At 37.2% G+C, this 26,603-nt stretch overlaps 1 protein-coding gene across 3 annotated transcripts in view; it reads right to left on the minus strand.

Moving 5' to 3' along the window:
* Positions 1–26,603, minus strand: part of Smarcad1 (SNF2 related chromatin remodeling ATPase with DExD box 1) — a 64,453-nt gene that overhangs the window by 14,931 nt on the left and 22,919 nt on the right. For all 3 annotated transcript variants that reach the window (XM_085840562.1, XM_085840564.1, XM_085840563.1), the window contains exons 6-12: positions 26,283–26,374; positions 21,496–21,597; positions 20,358–20,439; positions 18,170–18,558; positions 8,577–8,776; positions 3,111–3,201; positions 694–793 (exon numbers count right to left, since the gene is read on the minus strand). In XM_085840562.1, the coding sequence (XP_085696688.1) occupies positions 694–793; positions 3,111–3,201; positions 8,577–8,776; positions 18,170–18,558; positions 20,358–20,439; positions 21,496–21,597; positions 26,283–26,374 (1,056 nt within the window). The remainder of the gene's footprint in view (positions 1–693; positions 794–3,110; positions 3,202–8,576; positions 8,777–18,169; positions 18,559–20,357; positions 20,440–21,495; positions 21,598–26,282; positions 26,375–26,603) is intronic.

Consider the following 26,603-nt stretch of genomic DNA (forward strand, 5'->3'; position numbering starts at 1 on the left):
AGTTAAGAACACTGGCTACTCTTCCAGAGGTCCTGAGTTCAATTCCCAGCAACCACATGGTGGCTTATAACCTTCTATAATTAGATCTGGTGCCCTCTTTTGGCCTGCAAGGCATACATACAGACAGAACACTGTATATATAATAAATAAAATCTTTTTTAAAAAGAATGTTGGGTGGGTTAGCAGTACCAGCTATTCAGAATCTGAGGCAGGAGGATCACCCAAGTCCAAGAATTTATAAAAAACATGGATAGGTGCCACACAGTAAGACATCCTCTCAACCCCTATCCCACCAAATTATACCATACTGTTTTCTGTTTCTTTTTGCATTTGGCTATATTTTTCCCCAGCACAGACCTCATGTAACCGAGGCTGACACCAAACTCAACACACATATGAAGATGACTTTGAACCCCTGATCCTTCTGACTCTACCTTCTAAGTATTTAATATTACAGGTGTATGTTGACACACCCAGCTCCTTTAACTCTTAAAAAGTAATTTATAAGTACTATGAAACCAAAATATCATCTCAGGTTCTTGGAAAATATTGCCAATGCGACCAAACCACACAGACATGTACCATTTTCAAAAAAAAGAGAAAATATGCCAAAAAGTTAATATTCATCACCACACATGCACATCAATATAAAACATTCCAAAACACAGAAACAGCTGTCCCCGGATTACAAACCTATGGTGGAGGCTGGAACAACAATCAAATGAGGCCCTTTATTACCCTCTTGAAAGAGGTATGCCAGGAATGCAATGGCTTGAATGGTTTTTCCTAGGCCCTAAAATTAAAAGTTTAAAAGACAATATATGAAATTTTAAAATGAATGAAAATAAACAAATACTTGAAAGTGCAAAAGAAAAGGGAACATTTCTTGGCAGGATTAAAATTTTCCATTTTCCATAATCCACTTTCTATTTCTAAGAAGAATTTCTATGAAGTTCAAAAAAGTTTTGAGTAGAATCTGCAAGTGGCTCTATAAAGTTATTTTAATGAACAGCATGGATGATGGATCTTAACAGTTGGTTTATACATGACATACATTAATAGTGAAGAATTTTGCATTGCATAGAAAGTGCCTACTTCTCATTATTACTTATATAGGCCCAGGACTTAATGTGGCCTAGATGGACTGAGGACTGTTTCATAAATATAGAAAAACATTACCCAACTCTATTACTCTGCAATTGCACTCTTAAGGATAAGAAGACCATGTCACACGGCAATCAAAAACAAACCTCTGATATCGTAGTAGCAGATGAATCCCAGCAGCATCATGCTGAATGAGCCAGACAGAACAGTATGAACAACACTGCTCATAGTGGCCTAAGGTCATCAGCCTCTAGTGATGGGTGTCAGAACTGAGACTCAGAGCGAAGCTTGGTGGTTCATATCTGTGATCCCAGCCAACTCAGAGGCTGACGGAGGAATGATCTATGCCAATTTGGGAACAGCTTGGGCTACAGTACAGAAAGTTCTAGGCTGGCTTGGGGAATAGTATAAAATCCTACTTCAAAACAAAACCAAAGCAAAACACTGAACTAGCAATAAGAGAGCAACGTACTGCCAACATTATGGACTGAATGTGTTCTTGTTCTTCCCTCAAAATATATATGCTGGAGTGCTAACACTCAAAGATACAGTATTCATTCAACTGGCCATAAGAAGAGATTCAGGGTAAATGCAGTCAGGAAGGTGGTGTCTTAACCCAGTCAAGCTAATGACCTTTTAGGGAGAGACCAGAGGTACAAAGAGGCAATGATATCTGAACACACAAACATCCCTTGCTTGCAAGGTAAGAAGAGGCTCCAGGGTAGGGGGATATCTTGAGGGGGCCTACCCACTCACAAGAGGAAGGAGGGGAAGGGTTAGAGGAGGGGAGTGACTGGGAGGGGAGTAATGAGCTAGATGTAAAGTGAATAAATAAATTTTCAAAAAGTAAAAAAGGAGGAGGAGGCCTCAAAAAGATACCAAACCTGCTAGCACCTCTATCTTGGACTAGCTATGGGAAACAAACTTGTGAGGTATAGCCATGTTATTTTCGTTCTGACAAATTTACAAGTTTATGCTTTACATAACAAAAATGACATCACATATTCTTTTTGACACCAATATAATCTTAGAGTATAGAAATTAAATATTTTTATTCATATTAGTTCTGAAAAATTATGCCATCTAGCAAGAATCTGATAGCCTGTGAAAGGCAAGGTTGACAACCAAGCTCAGGTCTGATTCCCAGTTCAGTTATACACTGTCACGCTGCACATTATTTGTAAGCATTCTGACATGCCACAGATATTAGTTTTATATTGAATAAATAGCATCTTTATTTTAGTAAGTATAAAGTGACAGTAGAACTATGCAGGAACAGTATTATTATGATTGTTCATTTTTGTTACTCACTGAATACAGCCTTTTCTTTGGTTGGCTTGACTTTTTGTGGTAGGGTTTGCATGTAGCCCAGACTGGCTTCAAACCTGAATCCTCCAGCCTTTGTCTCCCAAGTGCTACAGGCAATACAGGCAGCATTTAACTCATGCTCAATAAATACTTTTTACAAGTAGAGTTGAAGAAAGGGTGAGGTCACATCAGACTAACAGTGAAGTTCATATATGACAATACCTGGACTAATGGCTGCAACAAGCTTCATGAGCTAAAGTACCTAAAGTAAATGTAATTTGGGGGAAAAATTAACTCAAACATTGAAATGACTTTGCTGATACTTTTGTAACATTTACATTGATATATAATCATAACCAGAAAGATAAAACTTCTTTCAGTTGTGGAGGACTAGGACTAAAACTAAAGCAATAAACATAAAAAAAGGTAAAAGAAAGTGTGAGCTACTGTAACGGGTTCAGTGAAACTCCAATGTCCTGCTCGGTGGCAGGATGCTTGCCTAACATGTTCCGGCTTTGGTAACTTCACAAAACAAACCAGCCAACCAAAGAAGAAGAACAACAACAACAAAAAAAAAAAAAAAAAAAAAACACAAGAAAGCAAAACACCAGCAAGGGAAGATGCCTTAATGTCTTAAATAGCAATATATCTTTTTATGCCATGTTGAATTACAAATTCTATTAATGGTGAACACTTACCATTTCATCTGCCAAAATGCCATTAAGTCCATGCTTATGCACCAACGCCAGCCAATTCAATCCAACCTTCTGATAGGGCTTGAGTGACAAACTGATGAAGAAACAACAAATATCACAGATTTATACTTGTTTTATTAATTTTCTATTCTAATTTCTGACATTTGGATTATAATGAACATACATACAAAAAATAAATCCAAAACTATCTAGATGAGCCTTACCTTTTAACCTGACTCTTACAAGCTATGTACATTTATAAAAAGTAAAACACAATCCATAAAAATTTTTAAAATCTCATAAATATTTACTCAATGTTTGTCGTTTACTTCTTTTAGCAGTACAAATTACATAAAACACTTTTATATTGGGTCATATCAAAATTTTTATTGAATTCTACAAATGATCAGATTAAATACGATAATGTACTATTTAAAGTGATATTTAGTCTAGAAAAATAGATTATATTGACTAGACTTTTAGCATGGTAAGGAAATTACAAGTTTTAGAACTAAACCCACAAACATAATTTGTTCTTCTGCCAGGTTGCGTAATAATGGCTTTGTTTAGTTCTAGAGTAATGTATGTGTGCACATGCATATATTTACATATATAAATTTGCTAAGCATTGATGAATATCAAAGTAAGATACAAGCATTTTCTAACTTTTTAAATTAGAGATGCATAAAAAAATTAATCCTAGGAATAACTTTGTTTATATTAGAGTTATAGTGGATGAAAATGTTTTCCAAATGTTTTAGGTGGCTAATTTTCTTAGCAGTGATTTTAATGAAAATCTATATAAAGAATTCATGTCGTTTTTCATATATCTTTACTAACCTTATTAACCTTTTAAGAATGCTATAAAGTAGCTATTGTCATTTTTTTTTCAGATAAAATATGAGACCCTGGGGCTATAAAACTACAAAATATCAAGTCTCAGGTTTTAACTTGGGAAGTTATTCTAAATCCAAAGCTTATTCTCATACTCAGAAAGACAGCACTCACCATACATCAATGTGGAAGCCTATAACATTCTCCACCTTTTACTATGCCTTCTTAGTTCCCTCTACATACATTAGTCTGTACACAGAAAAGAAGTCTGGACATAAGCTGTATGTAGCATATAAGTGACTATGGGGTTAAATTCTGAAACCAAAACATCTTTATCCAGTGAGGTGGGGTTGGAAAGCCCTTCACCTTAAACAAGAGTCTATGCTTCATTCAGCCTTTCACAAAAAATGTTTCTCACTAAAAGTAACAATACAGGGAAGAAAAACATTGTCCACATTTCTAAAGTCATCAAAGTACATGCCCTCCTTACAATAAGAAAGAATACTATTTACCAATGTAATGTCTATGCTCCTACAGAGGCAATGATGTACGGATGCAGCACCATTGCCTCCAGAAACGTGAAAACTTTCCCAAGGCCCTCATATTCAATCAGATCTACTCTAAAGGCCACCTTGAAAAAAATAAAAATTATTTTTATGTGTACACAGGTGCTTGCCTGTATGTATGTCTTTGCACGACATATTCCTCGTACCGATATTGACCAGAAATCAAGTTATAGGTGATGAGGAGCTGCTCCATATGCTGGAAACTGCACACAGGTTTTCTGCAAAAGCAGCACATGCTCTTAAGGGCTAAGCTACTCCCCTGCCCCAAAGCCTACCCTTTACCCACAAAATAGCAAAACCCTAAAGCTTTTGCTGCTCTAGCCCATGGTCAAGTCAAAACCTATTTCTCCATTACTTTTGAGTCCTTACCAATTTATATAGGGATAATGGCTTCATTGTTAAAAGAGTGCCTGCCTAGCATGCATAAAGCTCTGAGTAAAATCACCAGTACTAACTAAACAAATAAAGAAACAGAAAAAGACAAATGAAGAAACTAATATGACAAATTATTTCAATAGGCAGGCTATATTCTTTCTCTAGAAGGTGTTATATATTCAAACTTCCCTTCCACTTATTTTGACAATTTCCTAAGAATTTTAACAATTACATATGTGAAGACCAACCATCCATTTACTTATAAGAATGTAGAAAGTGTTCAGAACTCTAATGTGCAATCTAACAAACATCTCTAGGCTGGAGGTTCTCCTACCTTCCACTGGGGAAATACTACTACATGATCTTCTGGGACCATAAAAGAAAAGTAATGGATTATTTGGAGGGTGCTTTTCTGCGGGGGAAAAAAAGAGAATCCTCCCAGTCATTATGATTTCTTCAGTGTGAAATGACGTATTTATTTTAAGAAAAGCTAGTTTCAGTATGATTTTCAAAGGAGTGAAAGAAAGGAGAGAGACAGAGCTCCCAGGACTGTACCTAATGAGTGTGAAAAGCAAAAGTGTGGAGCTGGAGGAAGCTTGTTTGAAATGTTCCACACAAAGCCTAGATGTCATCCCATCAAAGTTCATGTCTTCTAAGAGTGCCATGGCTCCTCAAATGTTATTAGTTATTTCAATAGATTCAAGTATTCAAGTTAAACTATTTGCACTGTCACCAGATCGTTTGCCAAAGGTCTGAATTCCTGCTTAAAACCAGGACAAAACCCCTCCTGTCAAACAAGGACTTCATGAGTTTCTCTTGGAAAAGGAAGACAACCTACTGTATGCTGAGTAAGTTAGAAACCTTCTCAATGAGAAGAGTTAAAATTTAGCAATTCCCTATCAACTACTAAAGTCTTAGAGATAGTTATAAGTATAGTAAGAAAAAACATGAAAACTAACACAGGATATACTGTCCAACACTTATTCTAAAATTTGAACTAATTAAGCTCAAATTTAATGCCACGGCCGGGCGTGGTGGCTCACGCCTTTAATCCCAGCACTCGGGAGGCAGAGGCAGGCGGATTTCTGAGTTCGAGGCCAGCCTGGTCTACAAAGTGAGTTCCAGGACAGCCAGGGCTAAACAGAGAAACCCTGTCTCGAAAAACCAAAAAAAAAAAAAAAAAAAAAAAAATTTAATGCCACTAGTTCCTTACATCAGTACATTTGAACCTTAAGCAAGTTTAACATTTTGAAATAATGAGTATGAATATGTAATGGTTTAAGTACACGTGACAAATTTTATTTTTTTAAGGATTGGTTTTTATTACTATATGTATGGGAGGACTAGAGTATTCCAATGCCACAGAGGTAAACGAGGGCATCAAACCTTGGGAGCTAGATGGATCTGTAGTCATTTGTGTGCTGCCTGATGTGAGTGCTAGGGACTGAGCTCAAGTCCTGTAAAAACAGCAGCACTCATAACAGCTGAGCCATCTCCCCAATTTTGATATTTAATTTCTAACAGGAAGTTCTGAGATGTCTGTACCTCCAAAGGAAAATTTTCTCCTATTAAAATGAACAACAATTGGCCATGGTAAACAAAACACCTAGCACTAACTGCTTGCAAGTGTATTTGCCACAAAGGTTCTGCTCTGTTGAGAGAAAGAGTCAAGTGTTATGGATGGAGTGTATGTGTATGTATAAAAAGATACAAGTGAGTATGGCAGTTATTGTCTGGACAGTGTTTACCTCTGTAAGGCAATGATCATCTACACATTTTTCTACATTGGCAGCTGACAAGGCTGGCCAGTCCACCAAGTGAATCGGGGCTACAACTCAGACTCTGCTCTAAGGAGAACTTACAACTTCATTTCTCATTAAGTATTTCATTAAAATAAAAAATGCCATGAAGAAACACATTAACATTTATAATTAAAATATGTCTTAAAAACCTTGCTCTAAGGGAAAGGAGATTATTACCTGACCACACTACTTAGAAGAGAAATTTATGAATGTGGGTTGAGAGTTTTTAAGTGATGCAGTAAAGTACTCATTTTTAAACTCCGAGTTATGATAAAGTGGACTCAACTGGGAAAGTCTGGCAGAGTGAAGAACTCCCCACGTCCACGCTGAAGAACAAGCAGCAGCAGCAGCTCCAACTACACTTAGGAGAACTTGCTGACATAGTTCTGTCTATGCAACACACAAAGGGCTTGCTTCTTTTGTGGGAGCTGCATCACGTTTCCCTACACCACCACATAGCACCCTAGAAGGGCACAGAAAAGATTCGAGCTTACTATTAAAGGCCAATAATCATATCTTTTTCTCTTTGCTTCATACTATGATTTTGAACTATTAACACAATGATCATCAGCAAATATGCTTTGATCATTAAGAAAAATACCAGACATAACTAAGATAATCCAAACCCTAGTGCTAAAATACAAAAACAAAATAAAAAACTGTAAGAAATATTTTCAACATCAAAAAAGTAGAAATATTCTAAACAAACCTCCCTCTCTGTAAGACAAGTTTTTTTGTTGTTTTTGTTGTTGTTTGTTTTTTAATCACCCTGTGGCCCAAGCTTGCAATTCACAATGTAGCCCAAGCTGGCCTCAAACTGGGGATGATCCTCCTGTCTTGGCCACCCTGCTGGGATTCCAGGGGTGGGGCAGTATGCCTGGCTCTAATAAGCATTTACAATTGCATAAACACTGCATGCTGTATTTTTTTCACAATCTATTCCAACTAGTCCTTGATTTTTAGGGACATGGGATATTTTTATTGTTTTGCTCTACAAAAAGTATTACAGCCAAGTGTGGTGGTTCCATGGAGTACAACTACAAACTTAGCACTTGGTATATGAGTGAGGAGAATTGCCATTAGTTTGAGACCAGACTAGACTTCACAGTGAGCACTAAGCCAGCTAAGGCTATGTATGTACAAGAAGCCCATCTCAAAAACAAAACCAAAACAAAACAAAACAAAACAAAACAAAAAACAGAAACAAATGAAAAACAAGCAAATACCAAATTGAGCAACTGAATGTATTTCCTGAAAAGGAAGTAATCTGAACAGGTTTATATTTCCAAACTACTTAAAACTAAGAAAATTATTAAAAGAAATTAAAAATGTACTTTCTCTTACTACAATCCTCCAACACCATGTGAAGAATGCACAACTACAAAATGCCACTTGACCATTTACTGATGGTTAGATGGTTGTGCATATTTAGTTTTTGCCAGGGCTTGTGGCAAGGTATTTTAATAAGTAGCACCTAGAAAACAAACTGTGTACAGTTGTGGTCTGCTGTGTCCTCTTAAATTGTTTCTAACCCCAAGAAGACTTCTCAAAGTGCTTTAAAAAACACGAAGAACAAAATTGTCAGTTTACACAGCATGACTAAAACCATTCTTATTAGCCTCAGTGGATACACATAAAGCTATCTGTTACCGGATAAGGAAGATAAAGATTATATAAGGCCGCATAACAATACACTAGAATAAAATCCCCTGCCGGGGAAGGGATCAATGAAAATATACTGGCATATCCCTGTTTGTCACTTGAGAACCTTGGAGAATTTTCTTCTAACCTTAGTTACTGAATCACGTTTGGTTTCCCTAACCACAATGCAAATAAAAGTTCAGATACTTTAGACAAATAAGATCGAAATAGCTGTAATGAGTGAGTGATACCTTTGGTTTAGAAGGGAGGGCTGCTCTCTGTTCCATCCGCCTCCGTTCCCGGTGAGCATCGTGACTTGTTTGGTCAGTTTATTTGAAATGTCCTCACATTTGTTCATAAGTCTTATAACTACGTCCCTTTCTTGAATTACCGTTTTGCAATTCCATATCAAATCTTCAGATAGGCCATTGATTTTAGACATCTTTGTAAACTGTGGCATAAAAAGAAAAATAGTTTAACAGTTCAAATCTAGCAGTCAGAATGTAAGTTCCTTTCTAGTTGATTAATAATTAAAGGTTTTGTGCCATGACTCGGACTCCCCTCAGAACTGTAACCTTCTCACCTCTGCTTCCAAACAGTGGGTGGCAGGAGTGCACAACCATACTGGGCAGCCAAATCCAAATTCTTTCTTTGACGGGAGAGAAGTTTGTAAAGCCATCAAGAAGTGCTGACTGAACTGGCTTTTCATGTCCACATTTGAATTCCTTTGTTTGTTTGTTTTTGTTTTTTTTTAAGATTTATTTATTATATGTAAGTACACTGTAGCTGTCTTCAGACACTCCAGAAGAGGGCGCCAGATCTCGTTACGGATGGTTATGAGCCACCATGTGGTTGCTGGGATTTGAACTCTGGACCTTCGGAAGAGCAGTCGGGTGCTCTTACCCACTGAGCCATCTCACCAGCCCCACATTTGAATTCTTATGTGCTACACTGACATACTGCCACTTCAAACAACGTCTTTTCACACAGAAATACATAAACTCACATTTATTATAAAGTTTATTGATACTGACAGCATATGTTTCCTTATATTAAGTTTTCATATTTCCTTGTACAGGAATGGTTCTGATGTTTTGATTTAATCGGAAATCTGCTAGTACTGTCACAGAAGATACTTGTCCCCAGTTGGTTTTTACTGATCAATATAGATGCCAGCAGTCAATGGCTGGGAAAGGGGAGACAGGGCAAGACCTTAGAGTTGTGCAGGCTAAGAGTGAAAGAGAAGATTGCCATGACCAGGGGGGGAGAGAGACGGATCAGAATTAGAGCTTCAAAAGGAATATCAGCCAAAATATATAATTTTGTATTATGTGTGTGTGTGTGTATATATATATATATATATATATATATATATATATATATATATTTGTATTTTGTATAAAGAGAAAGTGGTCCTCAGAAAGGCTGCTCAGAAGCATTTTGGGCAGCAGAGACCAATGGGCCTCCAAGGGTAACAGGGCAGCAAAGGTAAGGCTATTTAGAAGGTACTGAGTTAGGGGTAAAGGGAAAGCATGCTAGCCTCGGGAGGCTTAGAAGTGACCAGCCATGAGCTAAAAGCATATTGGAAATAAGCTAATGTGTGTGTCTTTCATCCACAGATCCAAAGATGAAACAGTGCAGCCCACCCAAGGGCACAAAGTAAAAACTCACCACAACATTTCCTATCTACCTATTTTCCCCCTAAAAGCTTAGCTTCACCCATTAGTATACACAATAGAGCAAAATAGACTGTAGGGCTAAACTCACTTCCATTTCTGTCACTTTCTGTGACTACTGAATATTAAGAATAACCGGAAGACGTATCAGAGTACAACCCTACAGATTTAAAAAAAAAAAAAAAGGTATCAGCCAGGCAGTGGAGGCACACACCTTTGATCCCAGCACTTGGGAGGCAGAGGCAGGTGGATTTCTGAGTTTGAGGCCAGCCTGGTCTACAGAATGAGTTCCAGGACAGCCAGAACTACACAGAATACCCTGTCACGAGGGAAAAAAAAAAAAAAAAAAAAACTATAATTATAGCACCTGTGTAAATGATTGTGTGTGAAACTTTAAAAGAATGTTTTCAAAAAGAGACGTTGAATAAGAAAAAACCTATACCCTAAAGAACAAAGTCCAAATATTCTTATGCAAAGGCTAAGTAATCACTTGGCAGCCCACTGAGAAAAAAGAAATTCCCTACATAACTGAAGCAAGGAAGCTAACAGACAGCCATCTGCTAGAATAAAGATGGGTGATTTTGATTCACATCATCATATAATATTTATGATATGCTTCCAAGTTACAAGAAAAATCATCCTTGTGATTATGGAGTTTCTATAACTATAATGAGAAACATACACAATAGAAATTCAACACTTCTGAAATAGGTTTTTTGTAAAACAAAAAATCCAATTTGTAACAAAATACATTTTCATTTTTATACTAAGAGTAGATTGGTAGGAAACCATTTCTCTATTCTATAGGATTTTTGTTGTTTATAAGACAAGTCTCGGGCTGGCGAGATGGCTCAGTGGTTAAGAGCGCCTACTGCTCTTCCGAAGGTCCCGAGTTCAAATCCCAGCAACCACATGGTGGCTCACAACCATCCTTAACGAAATCTAATGCCCTCTTCTGGAGTATCTGAGGACAGCTACAGTGTACTTACATATAATAAATAAATAAATCTTAAAAAAAAAAAAAAAGAAGTCAAATGACCTTTAAAAAAAAAAAAAAGACAAGTCTCTCACAATATATAGCTGGCTGGTCTAGAACTCACTATATAGACCTTGTGTGCCTTGAAGAGATCAGCCTAACTCTGGCTCCCCAGTAGAGGCATTAAAAGCATGTGCCACCATGCCCAACATATTACAAAACGGAACTATGAAACACTGATATACTTGTCTTTCACTTTAAAGGAATTTCATCTATTTATGTGAGTGTTTTGCTTTCATGTATGTGTACTGCTTATATGTAGTGCCCACAGAGGCCAAAAGATGAATACTCCAGGACTAGTTAGAGATATTTGTTAGCTCTCATATGAACACTAGAAATCAAATTTCAATCCTCTAGAAGAGCTTAATCACTGAGATGTCTCTGCAATGTCAGAAATACTGATGTTTGTGTATTATGTTTCTACAGGGAAAATATTCAATCATTAGGTAACCCCTTGCCCTCTTGGTTAAGTTTAGGGGAAAATTACCCATAATCAGGAGGCATAGAGAGTTTTTATTAATTTCATTAAAATATCAAATTTTAAATGAAATAAAAAATTATAGAACAAAAATTCTCATCTCATATCTACTGGGCAGTTTGTTGGAAGTTTGCATGAGAAAAAAACACCAAAATTAACCAGAAATCAAAAAAGAACACAAATAACTTTGTGAGCAAAAATTACAAGGTACATCTTACTCAACAATTCATTAAATCCAATTCTGAATCCATAACATTTATGTTATGAAGCTGGAGAAAATCCAAAGTTTCTGCTTTGTTTTCAATGTTAACAGATCCTCTCTCAAGTACCTTAAAACCTGAAACCAAGAGCAGGAGAGATGGCTCTGAGCTAAGAGTACTTACTGCTTTTGCATAGGTCACGTTTGGTTCTCAACACCCACATCAGGTTAAGTTACAATCACCTATAACTCTAGCTCCCAAGTATGCTTCTGACCTCTGCAGGCACCCATACACAATTACATAAAAACACACAGACATGCATGCATGCACAAAGAAAAATATTTTTTTAAAGCTCAAAACAAGTAATATTTTTTCAGTGAAGTGATACCACTTCTGTAAATTGCTATTTTTTTTCTTTAGCCAACTTTATTATATAAATTAGAGTTTTGTTTGTTTTGTACTCTAGTGAATATGACTGTCTAATTGGTAAAAGTATCTGCTATATAGAAACAGTCTCTCCTTTACATAGTTTACTGTTATTAGCAAAGACATTCTAATTGTTAAAAAGAAAGGATAGAATTTCACAGGCCTGTATCACAAGCAGAATGCTAAAACCTAGAAAGTCTTTTCAGATGTAATAAAGAACTGTTTTAACCATAAGATCAAAATGTCACAGCTTAGAAGAACACAAGATTATTTCAACAAGAAAAGTGGGAAAGGACAGAAGGACCATTCTGATGAGTTCGTTATGAACACTTTAAAGCAATTGAAAGGTTTTAAGTCAAAAAAGGATAAGAAAAGATTTCCTGTTTTAAAAGGACACTGTGAATACTTGGAACACAAAACACATTATGCCTGGTAAGTTCTAAGATTTACCAAAAAATTCTTAATAAAAGATCCTGTGGCACATGCTTGTAAATCTAGCACTTGGGAGATAGAGGCAGAAGGATCAAGAGTTTAAGGCCATTTTCTACTATACAATGAGTGAAGGCCAAAATGGGCTACATAAGACCTATACATACTTTCAATCCCAGCTGTCAGGAGGCCAAAACAAAAGAATCGTGAGCTTGATACCACACTAGGCAAACACATTCTTGCCTTTAAAAAGTAAAATAGAAGGGATTCAAGAGATGGAGCAGCAATTCCGAGCACTCATTGGCTATTCTTCCAAAGGGCCCAGGCTTAATTCCCAGCACCAGCAAGGTGAGGTCCTAGTTGTAACTCCAGCTTCAGGGAATACAACACCCTCATCTTCCAGCCTTTGTGGCACCTAGCAAACATATGGTAAACAAATATATATGCAGGCAAAATGCCCATATACAGAAAAAATTAATTAAACAAAAAATATTTAAGTAAATGTTCAAGTAAATATCCTTTTTTTAAAAAGGAATATTGTTAAGCACCAAAACTCTGTGGTTAAATTGTTGTACTATAAAGGTGGCTGTAATTCTTGGAGTGAGGTGCTTAACTCTAGTCCTGAGTATGAAAATAAGAAAAACAAAGCCACGTTTTAATTATAACACAGAAAAGTTGCACAAAGAGCAAAAGAAACATCAAACAATTATGAGAGATTTTAAATCCAAGCATAAGCAGGACAAGGTCAGCCTATAAACCTCAGGTCACAGATAAGCATAGAAAATAGAATCTTGCTTACACAGCATAAAATGTATCAATAAGTAGATGGTGCTGAAACCATTTTAAGTGGTGGGTATCTTTGGTGGAATTTTGTATAAACTACATTTTTAGTTCCTACAGTGCTTCACTTTTACACATACAAAATCAACTTAAAAACAGTATTTATATTTAGGGAGAATAAAGAAAACATAAAAATTCCTACTTACTGGATAGCTACATGCAAAAAGACTATCAACATGCCACTGATTACCATCTCTAAAAACTCAAGTAGTATCCCAAGAACTTTCTTCTCTGAAAGGCTGAATCTGTAGGTGGGGACATCCCTGAAGTAGAGCAAGCACTTTGAGTTCAAGACCCTGCCTGTACTGAAAAGAGATGGGACCAGTAGACCCTGGAAATGAAGTACCTCTCTCCTGCCACAATGTGTCACTCTTGCAAAACAAATGCTTTTGTATTTTTTAAGAGGACAAAATTGTTTAAAGGTAAATTTCTAAAGTTATGTAATTCCTAATCAAGAAACAGCTCCAGGACAGTTTTACTTGTTATTACACATAGCTGGCAGCAGCTATATGTATATGGCAAACTACTCAGAATCCATTTGTAATTTTCTTAAGAAGTTTATCAAAGGGCTAGAGAGATGGCTCAGTGGTTAAGAGTACTGACTGCACTTCTAGAGGTCCTGAGTTCAATCCCCAGCAACCACATGGTGGCTCACAACCATCTGTAATGGGATCCAATGCCCTTTTCTAGAGTGTCTGAAGACAGCTACAGTGTACTCACATACATTAAATATCTATATTAAGAAGAAGGAGAAGAGGAGAAGAAGTTGTTTATCAAACTTGTGTAAATTAAAACAACACCCAGTACAGTAATCTTAAAAGACAATGAAACCCCTCTATCTCAAAGAAAGAAATAATCATAGTCAGGTGTACTGACATGCACCTTTAATCCCAGGACTTGGGAGGCAGAGGCTGGTTGATCTCTTTGAGTTCCAAGCTAACCTGGTCAACAAAGTGAGTTCCAGGACAGCCAGATCGAACCGAGAAACCCTATCTCAGAAAAAAAGACAAAAACCAAAAAACAGAAATAAACAAACAAAAGAAAAAGAAAACAGAAAGAACCATTTCAGTGTTTAAGATGAAATGAAGACAGGCATTTGATAGGGTTAAACAAAGTGAAGACAGGCACCAGTTCTGCAAATCACTAGAAGACAAAGCAGCCCTGGCAGAACAAAGCACTAGACAGAAGCTGTGCCTGCTGGGGCAATGTTAATACCTCATTTAATCTGAACACTAAAAGAGATAGGAATCTAAAGATGGTAGGTAAATATTTATGAAGCAACCTATTCGTAAATACTACACTGAGCAGTATAAATACACATGCTTTTTAATGAAGTATGTTTTATTTTCTTTAAGACAGAATCTCCTGTAGCCTACCCTAATAGGGCCTAAAATTTGTCCTGTGGCCAAAGGGAGCCGAGACGTTCTGATTCTCCTGTTCCTAGCTCCCAAGTGCAGTGATTACAGGTGTGTGTCACCGTGCTTGATTTATTTGGTGTTGTGGATTGAACCATGGGCTTCATGTGCGCTGGGAAAGCCCTATGACAACTGAGCTATACCTTCCATAAATAATGCTCTAATTAGCATATAAAAGTGCAATTAAAAACACAACATGAACACAATAGTACCCCATCCTCTCTGATACTAGGTTAGAAAGACCAACATTCAGCAAGTAGTTGGTGAACTAATACCATCAATTATGAACTTTGCCAATAAAAATTCCATTTTCCCTACTTTAACAAAACTGAATTTTCAACTAATAACATTTTTGGCTTGCTACACTGCAAAGGATGCTATAGTTAACGTTGTAGTTTACTTACAATTAGCATATAAAGTATTACTATTTAAAAAAACTATGGGTAAAAAATAAAAAACAAAAAAAAATCTAACATTATTGAAATCACAATACAAGGACAAAGAAACAAGTGAATAAAGCTACAAACATAAATCTTCTAAATTCACATCTTTTAAATAACCATTTTTTTTCCTCAAATAAAATGAAGGTGATTAAATTGAAAACATTTTAACTTAAGAAAAAGGAGGAGGGAGAAAAATCCTCAGGAAAGAAAATAAGAGCAATACAGAAAACTGCAACCTCAGGACTTAGAATTAAAATGGTTAATATTATGCAAATACATTATGTGAATGTATTCATATACATTATATGAATCAGATTTATATTATATTAGTTATCTAAAGCTTTAAGGAAAGCCAATAATCTACAACTGTTTCAAAGTCTGGTTAAAGGTGTGACTAAGCTTTTTACATTCAAGCTGCATTTTTGATCAAATATTTATGAATTTACATTTACTCATACACTGTTAGGCAATCTTTAAAACTAAACTTCAACAACCACTTTAGGAATTGCAAAGTTTAAGAATGCTGTCCTAAATCTGTAATATCTTGTAATTTCATTTAGCTCTGTGTAACACAATTAAAACTTCAAATCTCGGGGCTGGTGAGATGGCTCAGTGGGTAAGAGCACCCGACTGCTCTTCCAAAGGTCCAGAGTTCAAATCCCAGCAACCACATGGTGGCTCACAACCATCCGCAACGAGATCTGGCGCCCTCTTCTGGAGTGTCTGAAGACAGCTACAGTGTACTTACATATAATAAATAAATAAATCTTAAAAAAAAAAAAAAACTTCAAATCTCACAGTAATTTCTGAGTGCAGCAAAGGGGTATTTTTGCTATTGTTTGTTTTAACATTGAATATATTATCACATTATTAATAAAAAAAAGGGCAGTAAGTTATATAGCTTTTGTAGAAATATATATATTGTTTTGTTAATAATTTCACTAATATATTAAATTACTTATAATTCAATCACACTCAAAATGCTGGCTCCTAGAAAGTAGAAGCAAAAAATGTCTAAGGAAGTTAAAGTTTTAGGCTTAGAGATTTACTTGTCTAATTATCAATTTTGCAATAGTTTATTCATACACTTTGCTTGGGATAACAAAACACTGTACTCAGTGAAATAATTCGTCTACTTTTAAGATACTTTTTCACTACTTCTTAAAATGTTCAACATTAAGATGAGTTGGCTAGGACAAACAATATGGTCTTTATGTTCAATTTCTTGAAGGAAAAAGAAGTCAGGAGACTTAGTAAGTAATGCATAATCTCCAAATTCATGTCACGACTGATATAAACTCTGCCAATTAATTAAGGAAATATGTCTTGTCCATGTTAAGTTGCTGAAGATTTTTTTAAAACATCTGGCACATAAACCTTGGTAAAACTGTATAATCTGCTTTTATTATAAGCTATCTGGGCAAGTAGTTACAGTGACTACACAAACTAGTACAGATAACTGCATCCCTTATTAAATACATTAAAATCCTAACAAGCCTGAGCAACCCAACCCCATAATAACACAAGAGACCATTAAAGATTAAAGGAAAAATAAAACAGGAGAAAAGAAGAAACAGAAAGCCCTTCAGCAAATACCTCAACAAATAATCACTCAGGCGAAGCCAAACAAGTTTTGAAAGGATCTGCTTTGACAGATGTTCTCTAGAAAAGCATGCGCTTGGGGCAAAACGAAAGGTTTTAAATCTGGTTACATGTATTTTTTTTCTTCTTTTTTTTCCTTCAAGTTCTGCTGGACTAGTATTTTCTATATGCTGAGATACTTTAATTTTTTAAATGCTTTTGAAAATTGTTGTGCAAAGACCACCCTCATCAACACTCTAAGACATTTATCGAGGTCATTCATGCTCATTTAGGTTTGTTATAGGTACAATATTAGTCACGAATGCATGCATCTACACTCCACAGCACAAGAACTAAAACTCCGAAACCTCCACAAAGCTGCAGGAGCCACCTCCTCTCTCCAAGCTGTACATAACCATCCATATTGCTTTGCTTGGAGGGCCTAAACACAAGCCATGAATAAAGCCCCACATTTCCAAGAAAGTTGAAAAATCTAAAACGGAAAAGCATATTCATAGGAATAATATTTGATAAATATTGAGATTTAGAAAACTCAAAAAGCAGATATTTTAGATAAAACTCATTCACAGGAAGTCAAACACCAGAAAATGATCGTGCAAAGTGTACTCACCAGACAGAGCTCATGCCTTTCTTTCGCCTACACTTGAATTCTATGCTTCCACAACTTTGCTATTTTTCCAATTAAAAATGCTGCAGCTTGCTACACTCCATCAAATGGCCACGTTGTTTAACCAGGAGAAACATGTTAGAAACTGAGCTGTCACATTTAGAAGAAAAAGAAAATAAACACCTGCCTCTTTGTGGGGAAGCATAAAGCACTCAGGCTGGCATGTGGGCCATGGAACGCGTCTGGCCGCTGCTACTGCTCTGCAAGCAGTTGTAGTCAAATATCTGCCACATTCTTGCCTTCTGCATGGTGTCTCAGCAGTAACAGATCAGAACTGGCTAGCAAACAACTCCTTCTCAAAAGTAAGCTCTAATTTCTTCTTCTGCAGTGAAATGAACCAAGTTTCTATGCAAAAGGATGAGTGACAGCATTCCCAGCCAATCAGCTTGGGTTTTTTCAGGAAAATCACCCCTTAATTCATTCAAAATTAGGTCATATGACACTATTTGAAATACTATTGGCTTACAATGAAAGTAATGTTTGACTCTACACAGGAGAAGGCCACCCATCTATGCTTCCCTGGGCTGAAGACAATCTGACTATAAACGGTAATATAAATTAAAACACACAGACACAGATACAGACACACACACACACACACACACACTTACACACATACACACATGCCTTACCAGAGCTTCCCAATTATTAAAGGGCCGGAGTTCTGTTATTTTCTGAGCCTTTTTCTGAGAACACTTAGGAATCAAAGTCAGCTCAGCAATTGAAGAAACTTGAAGGAAGTGAAGAATTTTGCCTTTATAGCCGTCTTCCATCACTTCTTCACAACTGCTGTAGTCCTCATCCAGTGAGCTCCCAGCATCAGAACCTGAATCATACTCAGAGTCCTCTACGGCTTTCTTAGGATTAAATACATTTTTCTTACGTTTCTTGTTAAAGCCATTTTGTGGTTTCATGGAAATTTTCTGTTTCATTTTTATTTTAGTTGCATTTTTAGAATAATTTTGATTCCTTGCAACTTCTTTTCCATTTGTAGCTTCACTTTGTGAAGCACACTGCACATCTGTGTACAAAAAAGTAAAAAAGTTGTAGCTAACTTAGAAATATATAAATTAAATATAAAACATAAGATGATAAATAGAAAGATTATGTAAACATTACATTTTCCTTGTGAATACTGAATTCAACCACAACTTCCTGTCAAATCTGAACACACATTAAGAGTAATATAAAACACACATTAAGAATAATATAAAACAGAATTTAAAGCTATCAATAAGCTAGAATGACTTTTCAAAAGTAAATGGCAACTCCCTTTTAAACATAAATGTGCAACCTGAGTTCTAGGACAGCCAGGGCTACACAGAGAAACCCTGTCTCGAAAAACCAAAAAAAAAAAAAAGAAAAAGAAAAAAAGAAAAACATAAATGTGCTTTCTAAGCAAGCCTCCTGAGGATACAGACAGCAGCTGCATGTGCACCAACTGCCAAAGAGAACAAAGGAGCCCAGGCCTCACTGCAGCCTGACGGAAGTGGCAAGGCAGTATAAAAGCATTTTTCCTATCACTGTGACAACTAACTTATCATCATTTTAACATTACTTAAATATAAAACCTTACTTAAAGTGCCACTGCTCTCTATTTAGTTGAATTCTACGTTTCCTGTGAATGAAGGTACAGTTTTCTTACATTATATTCATAAGAAAATAGGAACTAATAATGGATACACATATACCATTTGCCCTGTCCTATGTCTGTGGGCTCCAAACTGATGGCTCCAACAAGCCATATAAAAATATATTAGAAAAGGAACTGGATATACACTGAACATATTTTTTTTCCATCCCTGTTCCCTACATGCGATAGGAACAACTTGCACAGCATTTATTCCCTATCGGGTGTGGTAAGTAATCTTAAAATGAGCCGGGCGTGGTGGCGCACGCCTTTAATCCCAGCACTCAGGAGGCAGAGGCAGGTGGATTTCTGAGTTCGAGGCCAGCCTGGTCTACAGAGTGAGTTCCAGGACAGCCAGGGCTACACAGAGAAACCCTGTCTCTAGAAACCAAAAAAAAAAAAAGTAATCTTAAGATGACTTGAAGGTGACGATGGGAAATGGTGTATAGGTCATATGCAAATACCATGCCACTTTACACAAAGAAATTGGGTGCCAGTTAACTTTTATTATCAGTGTAGGCCCTGAACAAACCTACAGGTTAAGAGTGTGCTTTATTTAAAATTTTTATTTTCTATTTATTCAAAGAACCGTCAGAGTTAAATTATTATATGTTCATGCACTGCCCATGTAAAAACATAATTGAATAAATTAAGTAAAATTTTAAAACCAATGTCACTGTGCTGGACTTTAAAAGCTCTTTATAATTATAAAATGCTTACGTCTATTTGATTTTTGGTTAGAAGCATCTCTAAATCTGTACAACCTAACTTTGTGTCCCCCCACCTCTCTCTTCTACCATTCTCTGCAATTCAGAGCTCTATTATGGATTGGGAGACTATCCCTCCAGAGTGATGACACTCTTGTGTTCCTAAGGCTAGTTTTTTCCAAATTCATGCAAGTGCAGGCTAATAAGCAAGCAACTGTAAGATCCATCCTAGAGTGACAGATGTCACCATGTAAACAACTGAACAAGAGAATTTAAATGTCTTCAGAATCAGAAAAGATCATACAAGAAGAAAACATTATGTACTGTCTTGGCTATTACTATGGTGAAGAACAAGTCAAAATATTTGGGCCTTCATCCTTTAAAACATTTTACAACATTGCTCTTGAATCACTTTCAAGTCAGGAGCTGGCAGGCTTTCTTCTGCAGTAGGACATGGGACTGAAGGAGCCCATCACTGGTTACCTTGATCTTCCGCAAACACTTTCAGAGACTCCAAGGCTTCTGTGTACATCCACTCATGCTCTTTAAGCACTTCTCTTAATTCCTGAAAGGGAGTTATTTTTTCTGTTAAAAACATGAAGTTAATGATACAGAAAAATGGCTATACTCTTTTAAAATGTAATCACTGAAAAATAAAGAATTTATATCACTATCTTTGTTTTTATTTTGAGACAGGGTCTCACTACATAGCATTGTCTGACCTTGAACTCTACATAGACCAGGCTGGCCTTGAACTCATAGGAATCCACTATCCTCTGCCTTCCAAGTGCTATGATTAAATGTGTGTACCACCTCCTCCAGTACTGCCACTGTTCTAGTGATACTTTATAACTCCTTCCTGTTTAACTTCACCTTACACATAAAATACAGTGCTCAACAGAGATAGGAATGTGACTTTTTTCTTCTTGCCCAATTCCTCTAGGGCTTGCATAACAGGGATGCTTCAGTATATGCAACTTAACACATCTCTGGGGTGGATCCTATGTGTATATGTTGCAAATGTGCTCTATCCCCAGCTGAAAACATGCAGATGTAATGCATGTAAAGGACGAGTATAACAAGACTGTGAATTGTTCACCGGAATTCAGATGAGCCTGAGCACATCCATGAAAATGTAAACATTTCCCATACGTTAAAAAAGTATATGCTTCAATAAATACACAGCAATGAGAGAGAGGAAGAGAGAGCAAGCTACATGAGTCATTAGTGACCCTGAACAGTTTTGTGTAACTGGAAAGGAAGACAATCTTTATGGAGCATTAAAGACACTAAAATGTAATACTTTAAAATTCTTACACCCAAGTTCAAGAGTGTGGACATGATGGAGGGGGTCAGGACAGCTTTTTACACTTATGGATTCACAATTTTATTATGATGATGTTTATTATGATGCCATTTATAATGCTGACACCAATACTAGCAAGCACAGTAACTAATTAAGGTAACTAGCAAGTAGTTTAAAATATTCATATAATACTAACCGGAGTATATAATTCAAAAGATATAAAGCTCACCTTAAATTTGCACACAGTTTAACTCAACCACCATTTTATAATACAAACATCTAAGTACACAAACATTTGAACAATTCTCTTCTTACCTGTTTATCAAAATTTGGGAATTCCTTTTGCAATTTCAACACAATACTTTCTTGCTTTTCCCAGTTGCTGCTGGCTTCTGCAGACTCATTTGATTCTTCTCCCTATGGGGCAGGGAGGAGGGGAAAAGGAAAAGAGGGAAACAAATAAGATCAAGTCTTCCCCACTCTCCTTTATATTATCTAGTAATAGAGCTGCTACACTTCTCTTTTAATAGCCAGAGAAGAAATCATGATTGTTATCTCAGGCACAGAGGACAAGATGACACTCTATAAGAACACAGGCAAGCCAAGTGCTATGGAAGCACTGGGGCATAAAGCCTATGGGAATGTTTGTACCTCACCTGCACAGGGCTCTGGGTTGTCACCAACACTATAGATAAAAACAAGCTATGTGCACTGACAACAAAAGGAAGAGGATTACATGCCCAAAAGTAACTTAGTGGGTTGGTATAATACAGTGTGCTTCAGAGCTACAAGTCTATGTGGAAGCATCACAGGTAATAAGACTTTTGAGCAGAAGAAAAAATATAGTATTTGGAGAAAATATTTCAAAACCCTCAGAAAATAGACTCATATCACCAGTTTCACTTAGCATTAGTGAACTCAAACTTATTCATATTATCTGAGAAACAGAACAAAGACCATGGAACATTGCATCCATGAGGGCATTGAATCTCTAACAATCACTTTAAAGATTACAGAAGCCAGGCATGGTCCCAGCACTCTGGAGTGTGACTTCAGGCCAGCCTGGTCTACATAGTGAGTTCCAGGACAACCAGGGCTACAGAGAAACTCTTGTCTCAAAACAAAACAAAACAAAACAAAACAAAAGATTACAGATGAAAGATAAACAACAGCCACGCGGCCAAACAGGTGTTTGCTACAAAACATTTCCAATCCTCACTCATACTAGAGGGTCTGTGTTTAGGTGGGTATGTGTATAGGTGCAATGCTGATGTGCACATGGAGGCCGCAGTGTGACAGCACTGTTCTCCTCAGACACCCTAGACCTTCGTTCACACAGGTACTCCTCACTGAACCTAGAGCTCAGCAACTGGCTTAACTGCCTGGATAACAAGCTCCAAGATTCCTGTCTCTGATTCCTGGGACTGGGCTTACAGAAGCATACTATTGCACAGAGCTTTTTATGTGGATACTAGGGATCAAAATTCAGGTTCCCATGCTTATGCCATCAGTGCTGTGCCAACTGAGCCATCTCCCCAGACCCCCTTGGTTCATCTGTTCAAAGAATTTTATTAGGCTAGGTGTAGTGGCATAGACCTTTAATCCTACCACCTGGAAGGCAGAAGTGGGATCTCTGTGTTCAAGGCCAGCCAGTTCTACAGAAGGAATTCCAGTACAGTAAACTGCAATTAAAAGTTGTTCTGAGCCACCTAACATGGTACTAGAAACCAAACTTGAATATCTAAAAAGCAGCATGTGCTATAAATCAATGAACAATCTCTTGAGATAGGTTTCTCAAGTAGCTCTAAAGGCTGACTGGCCATGGACTGCAGTCAGGATGACCCTGAACTCCTGATTATCCTGGCTCCACCTACCAAGTGCTGTAGGGATAGAGGCTCTCTAGTACCACAGTTCAGTTCACTCTTCCTTTGCTTTAAAAATATTTCAAATATCTATCAATGAAGAATGAGAAAACAAACTATGGCAGGAGAGAGAGGGCAATGTGGCATAGCCATTAAATAGAAAGTTCAATTCCATCACTCTGGAGGCTAAGGTACAAGGACTACCATAAGTTCAAGGTAAGCCTAGACTTACTACAGTATAAGGCATTCAAGAAATATAAACAACATGTTATTGCTTGGATAAACCTTCAAAGATGACACAAAAATGGTTGCATAATTATATTTATAAAAGAAATATCTAGAGTATACAATCCAGAGATGGAGAAGGCAGACTGCTGATTGACATGGGCTGTGGAAATGAAAAAATAAGGCCCTATTTCTGAGTGCATCCTGCCATCATGGACCAATGAAAACATCTGGAGCTAGATAGGCAAGGTCAGAAAGCACAACACTGGGAATGTCCTAAGTGCATTAAACTGTCTATACTAAAAAGTTAATTTGCTGGGGGTAATGGCACATGCCTTTAATCCCAGCACTCGGGAGGCAGAGGCAGGTGGATTTCTGAGTTCGAGGCCAGCCTGGTCTACAAAGTGAGTTCCAGGACAGCCAGGGATATACAGAGAAACCCTGTCTTGAAAAACTACACACACACACACACACAAAAGAAGTTAATTTTATGCTATGTGAATTTCTCCTCAATGAAGTAGGATATGGAGCTCGGTAGGGTGAGAGCTTAGCATGTACAAAGCTTGGTTTGGATCACATCTCCAAAAGTAAACAACTGTTATTCAAATGATGACTTCTATACCCAGAGATCTGGTGGCAGTCCCAATTTTGGTACTGTCATTATTATGAAGCATCGCCTGACTCAGTATTTTGTAAAACATTGTTCTCCATGACCTAATTGGTCAAATAAAAAGCTAAATAGCCTATAGCTGAGTGGGAGAGGAAAAGGTGTTCTCCATTACCTGATTGGCCAAATAAAGAGTTAAATAGCCTATTGCTTGGTGGAAGAGGAAAAGGTGGGACTTCTATGCCTTGATAGAGAGGTCTCAGGTGGAGACCAGGGGAGTCACCATCTGGACAGGAATGACGAAGGAGGCCAGTTAAGACGAAGTTTGCAAGTAACAGCAACCTGGCTGGAAGTAGGCCAGACCAACACTGTCAGGTCAGAATAGCTCAGAATCTGTCCAGCTACGATGCCTACAGCTTTTAGTAAATATTCAGAGCAAAAGCAGGCACAGAAAAGTCCCTACTTTTACACTGAATTAAAAGCAATGAAAGCCCTCCAAAAGCAGACGTCTGGACCAGTTTTTGGAATGAAATGTATGAGAGCACAAATGAAAGAGTCAGCAAGCAAGGCTGCCTTGCCTGTGTTTTTGTTTCCTCTAGGACCCCATGCTTCTATCAGCTAGTCACTGTTTGCTGAAAATATCCAATGGTTTTAGTGAGTCTGAACCCAAAAACTCTCTCTCAGCGGGCCCAGAAGTTATGATTTAATCTTAGGGTTGTTTTTCTAGCACTAGCTAGACTACATATTAATCAATGGCAGAAAGCACACATTAGGCCCGTAAATCACTATGTAGGAAAAACCAAGTAAGTCGCAAAAATTGCTCTTCTAACTCAAAAAATGATCACAATCTGCAGTTCCTAAGGTAACTGCAGAGAATAAAATTATCAACCCAGCCCAATGTAATGCACATCCTTGGCTCACAGCAAAATTGGATGGGTTTTTGGAGAATTTGTTCAGAGTAACATAAATAAACCAAGATAACGATTCCAATTGTAGCTGCTATTCTATTCCGAACTTGAGGTTTTAACTAAAACCTACCTCAGCCTCTCAAATGATAGGATTACAAATACCTTCCATCCACAAGCTTTTTAAACTACACAGTGGTCCCATACTTCATGATTCACAGGACGAATATATGCTTTCTGCTGCTGTTAAGTATGTGTTCTAGCTATGATTCTGGTTGTACTAGGGCTAGAACTAAGGGCTATGGACAAAGTAACAAACATTCTACCACTGAGCTATAGTCTCAACTCCATTTATTATACCTTGTATTGACACATTTTTCTCTTGCAATGCCTTTTATTTTTAGAGATTCTTACACTGAATATATGGCCGAGGGTGACCCTGATATTCTAGTCATCCTGTCATTTCTTTCTGAGTACTGAAATTACAGACCTAAACCTCCACACTTAGTTTTATGTAATAATTAAGATTAAATTTTCAAGCTGACACAAATGCATTCCACCAACTGAGCTGTACAATCCCAACCTGCAAAATTCTTCAGGTGGGCTATTTTATAGCAGTTGTTTATCTTTAGGAGTTCTAAGAATTATGCAAACACTTTGTAATTCAAGTTTTTAGGTTTTTACTGTCTTCATTTGGTCAGTAGGCTGAGTTTAGCTTCTTAGGGCTGTCCAAGTACTAACCGTAACAATTCTTCAACCAGTATTTATAGCTTCCCTCAATAAGCAGGGGACTATCCCTAAAGCTGTTGCCTATCTCTGGAATATGTTCCCCTAACTGGGCTGCCTTGTCTGGCCTCAGTGAAATAGGATGCACCCAGCCAAGGAGAGACTTGATGTACCAGAGTAGGGGGATAGGCTGGGAGGGGTGAGAGAGAGGGCTCTACCATTTCAGAGAGGGGAAGGACCAGCAAGGGGACATTGATCAAGATGGAAAGTGAATTAAAAATTTGACAGCTATGGGCAGTTATTTATGACCACATGAATAACAACAAACTTTAAACATGGTTTACAGAACATCTAGTAGATTACTAGCATGGCACAAAGAACTACTATATTACAGAATCTCTTAGGAGCTGGAAAAGAGATGAGAGACACTTGGGTGGACTTTCAGGTCTGACATCCAAACATTCAGCATAGCCTTTATTTTATTTTGAGAATTTATTTATGTTTATAGTGAGTTTTTCACCTGCATGTATGTACCACATGCATACAGTTGAAGTGCCTACTGAAGCCAGAAGAAGACATTGGATCCTCTGGGAGTAGTATTACTGAGGTTTGTGAACATCCATGGTTGGAATTGAACCTAAGTCTTCTGAAAGAGAAGCCAGTGTTCTTAACTTTTGAAACCCACATTCAACATACTAGTTAGGGTTAGGGTTAGGGTAAGCTAGCCCCACACTCATCACAGTCTAGTTCTGATGCAGCAATTACAATGTCACTTACACGATCCCCTCGTGGCTTTTTTACAGACTGATCATCATTAACTTCATCCTCCTCAGAAGAAGAAGATAATTTTCTTTTCCTGGGTCCACCACCTTTTAAAACAGAGAAGCACACTCAGATTTCTCACAGAAATAACAAGAATCAATTCAAACCAAAAGTAAAGGTGTACTGTATGGATATAGCTGCCAGCCAGAGGGGCTATTATACTACAGCTATGTAAGTAGATTAAAGGAAAGGAAAGACTCACCACAGTCAATCTTACACTGCATTTAAAAAATATTATATTACTGGTGCTAAATATTCTTCCTTCTGTCTGACAAG

The sequence above is a fragment of the Mus caroli genome, unplaced genomic scaffold (genome assembly GCF_978045245.1).
Source record: "Mus caroli unplaced genomic scaffold, Mus_caroli_1 scaffold_7, whole genome shotgun sequence".
NCBI lineage: Eukaryota > Metazoa > Chordata > Mammalia > Rodentia > Muridae > Mus > Mus caroli.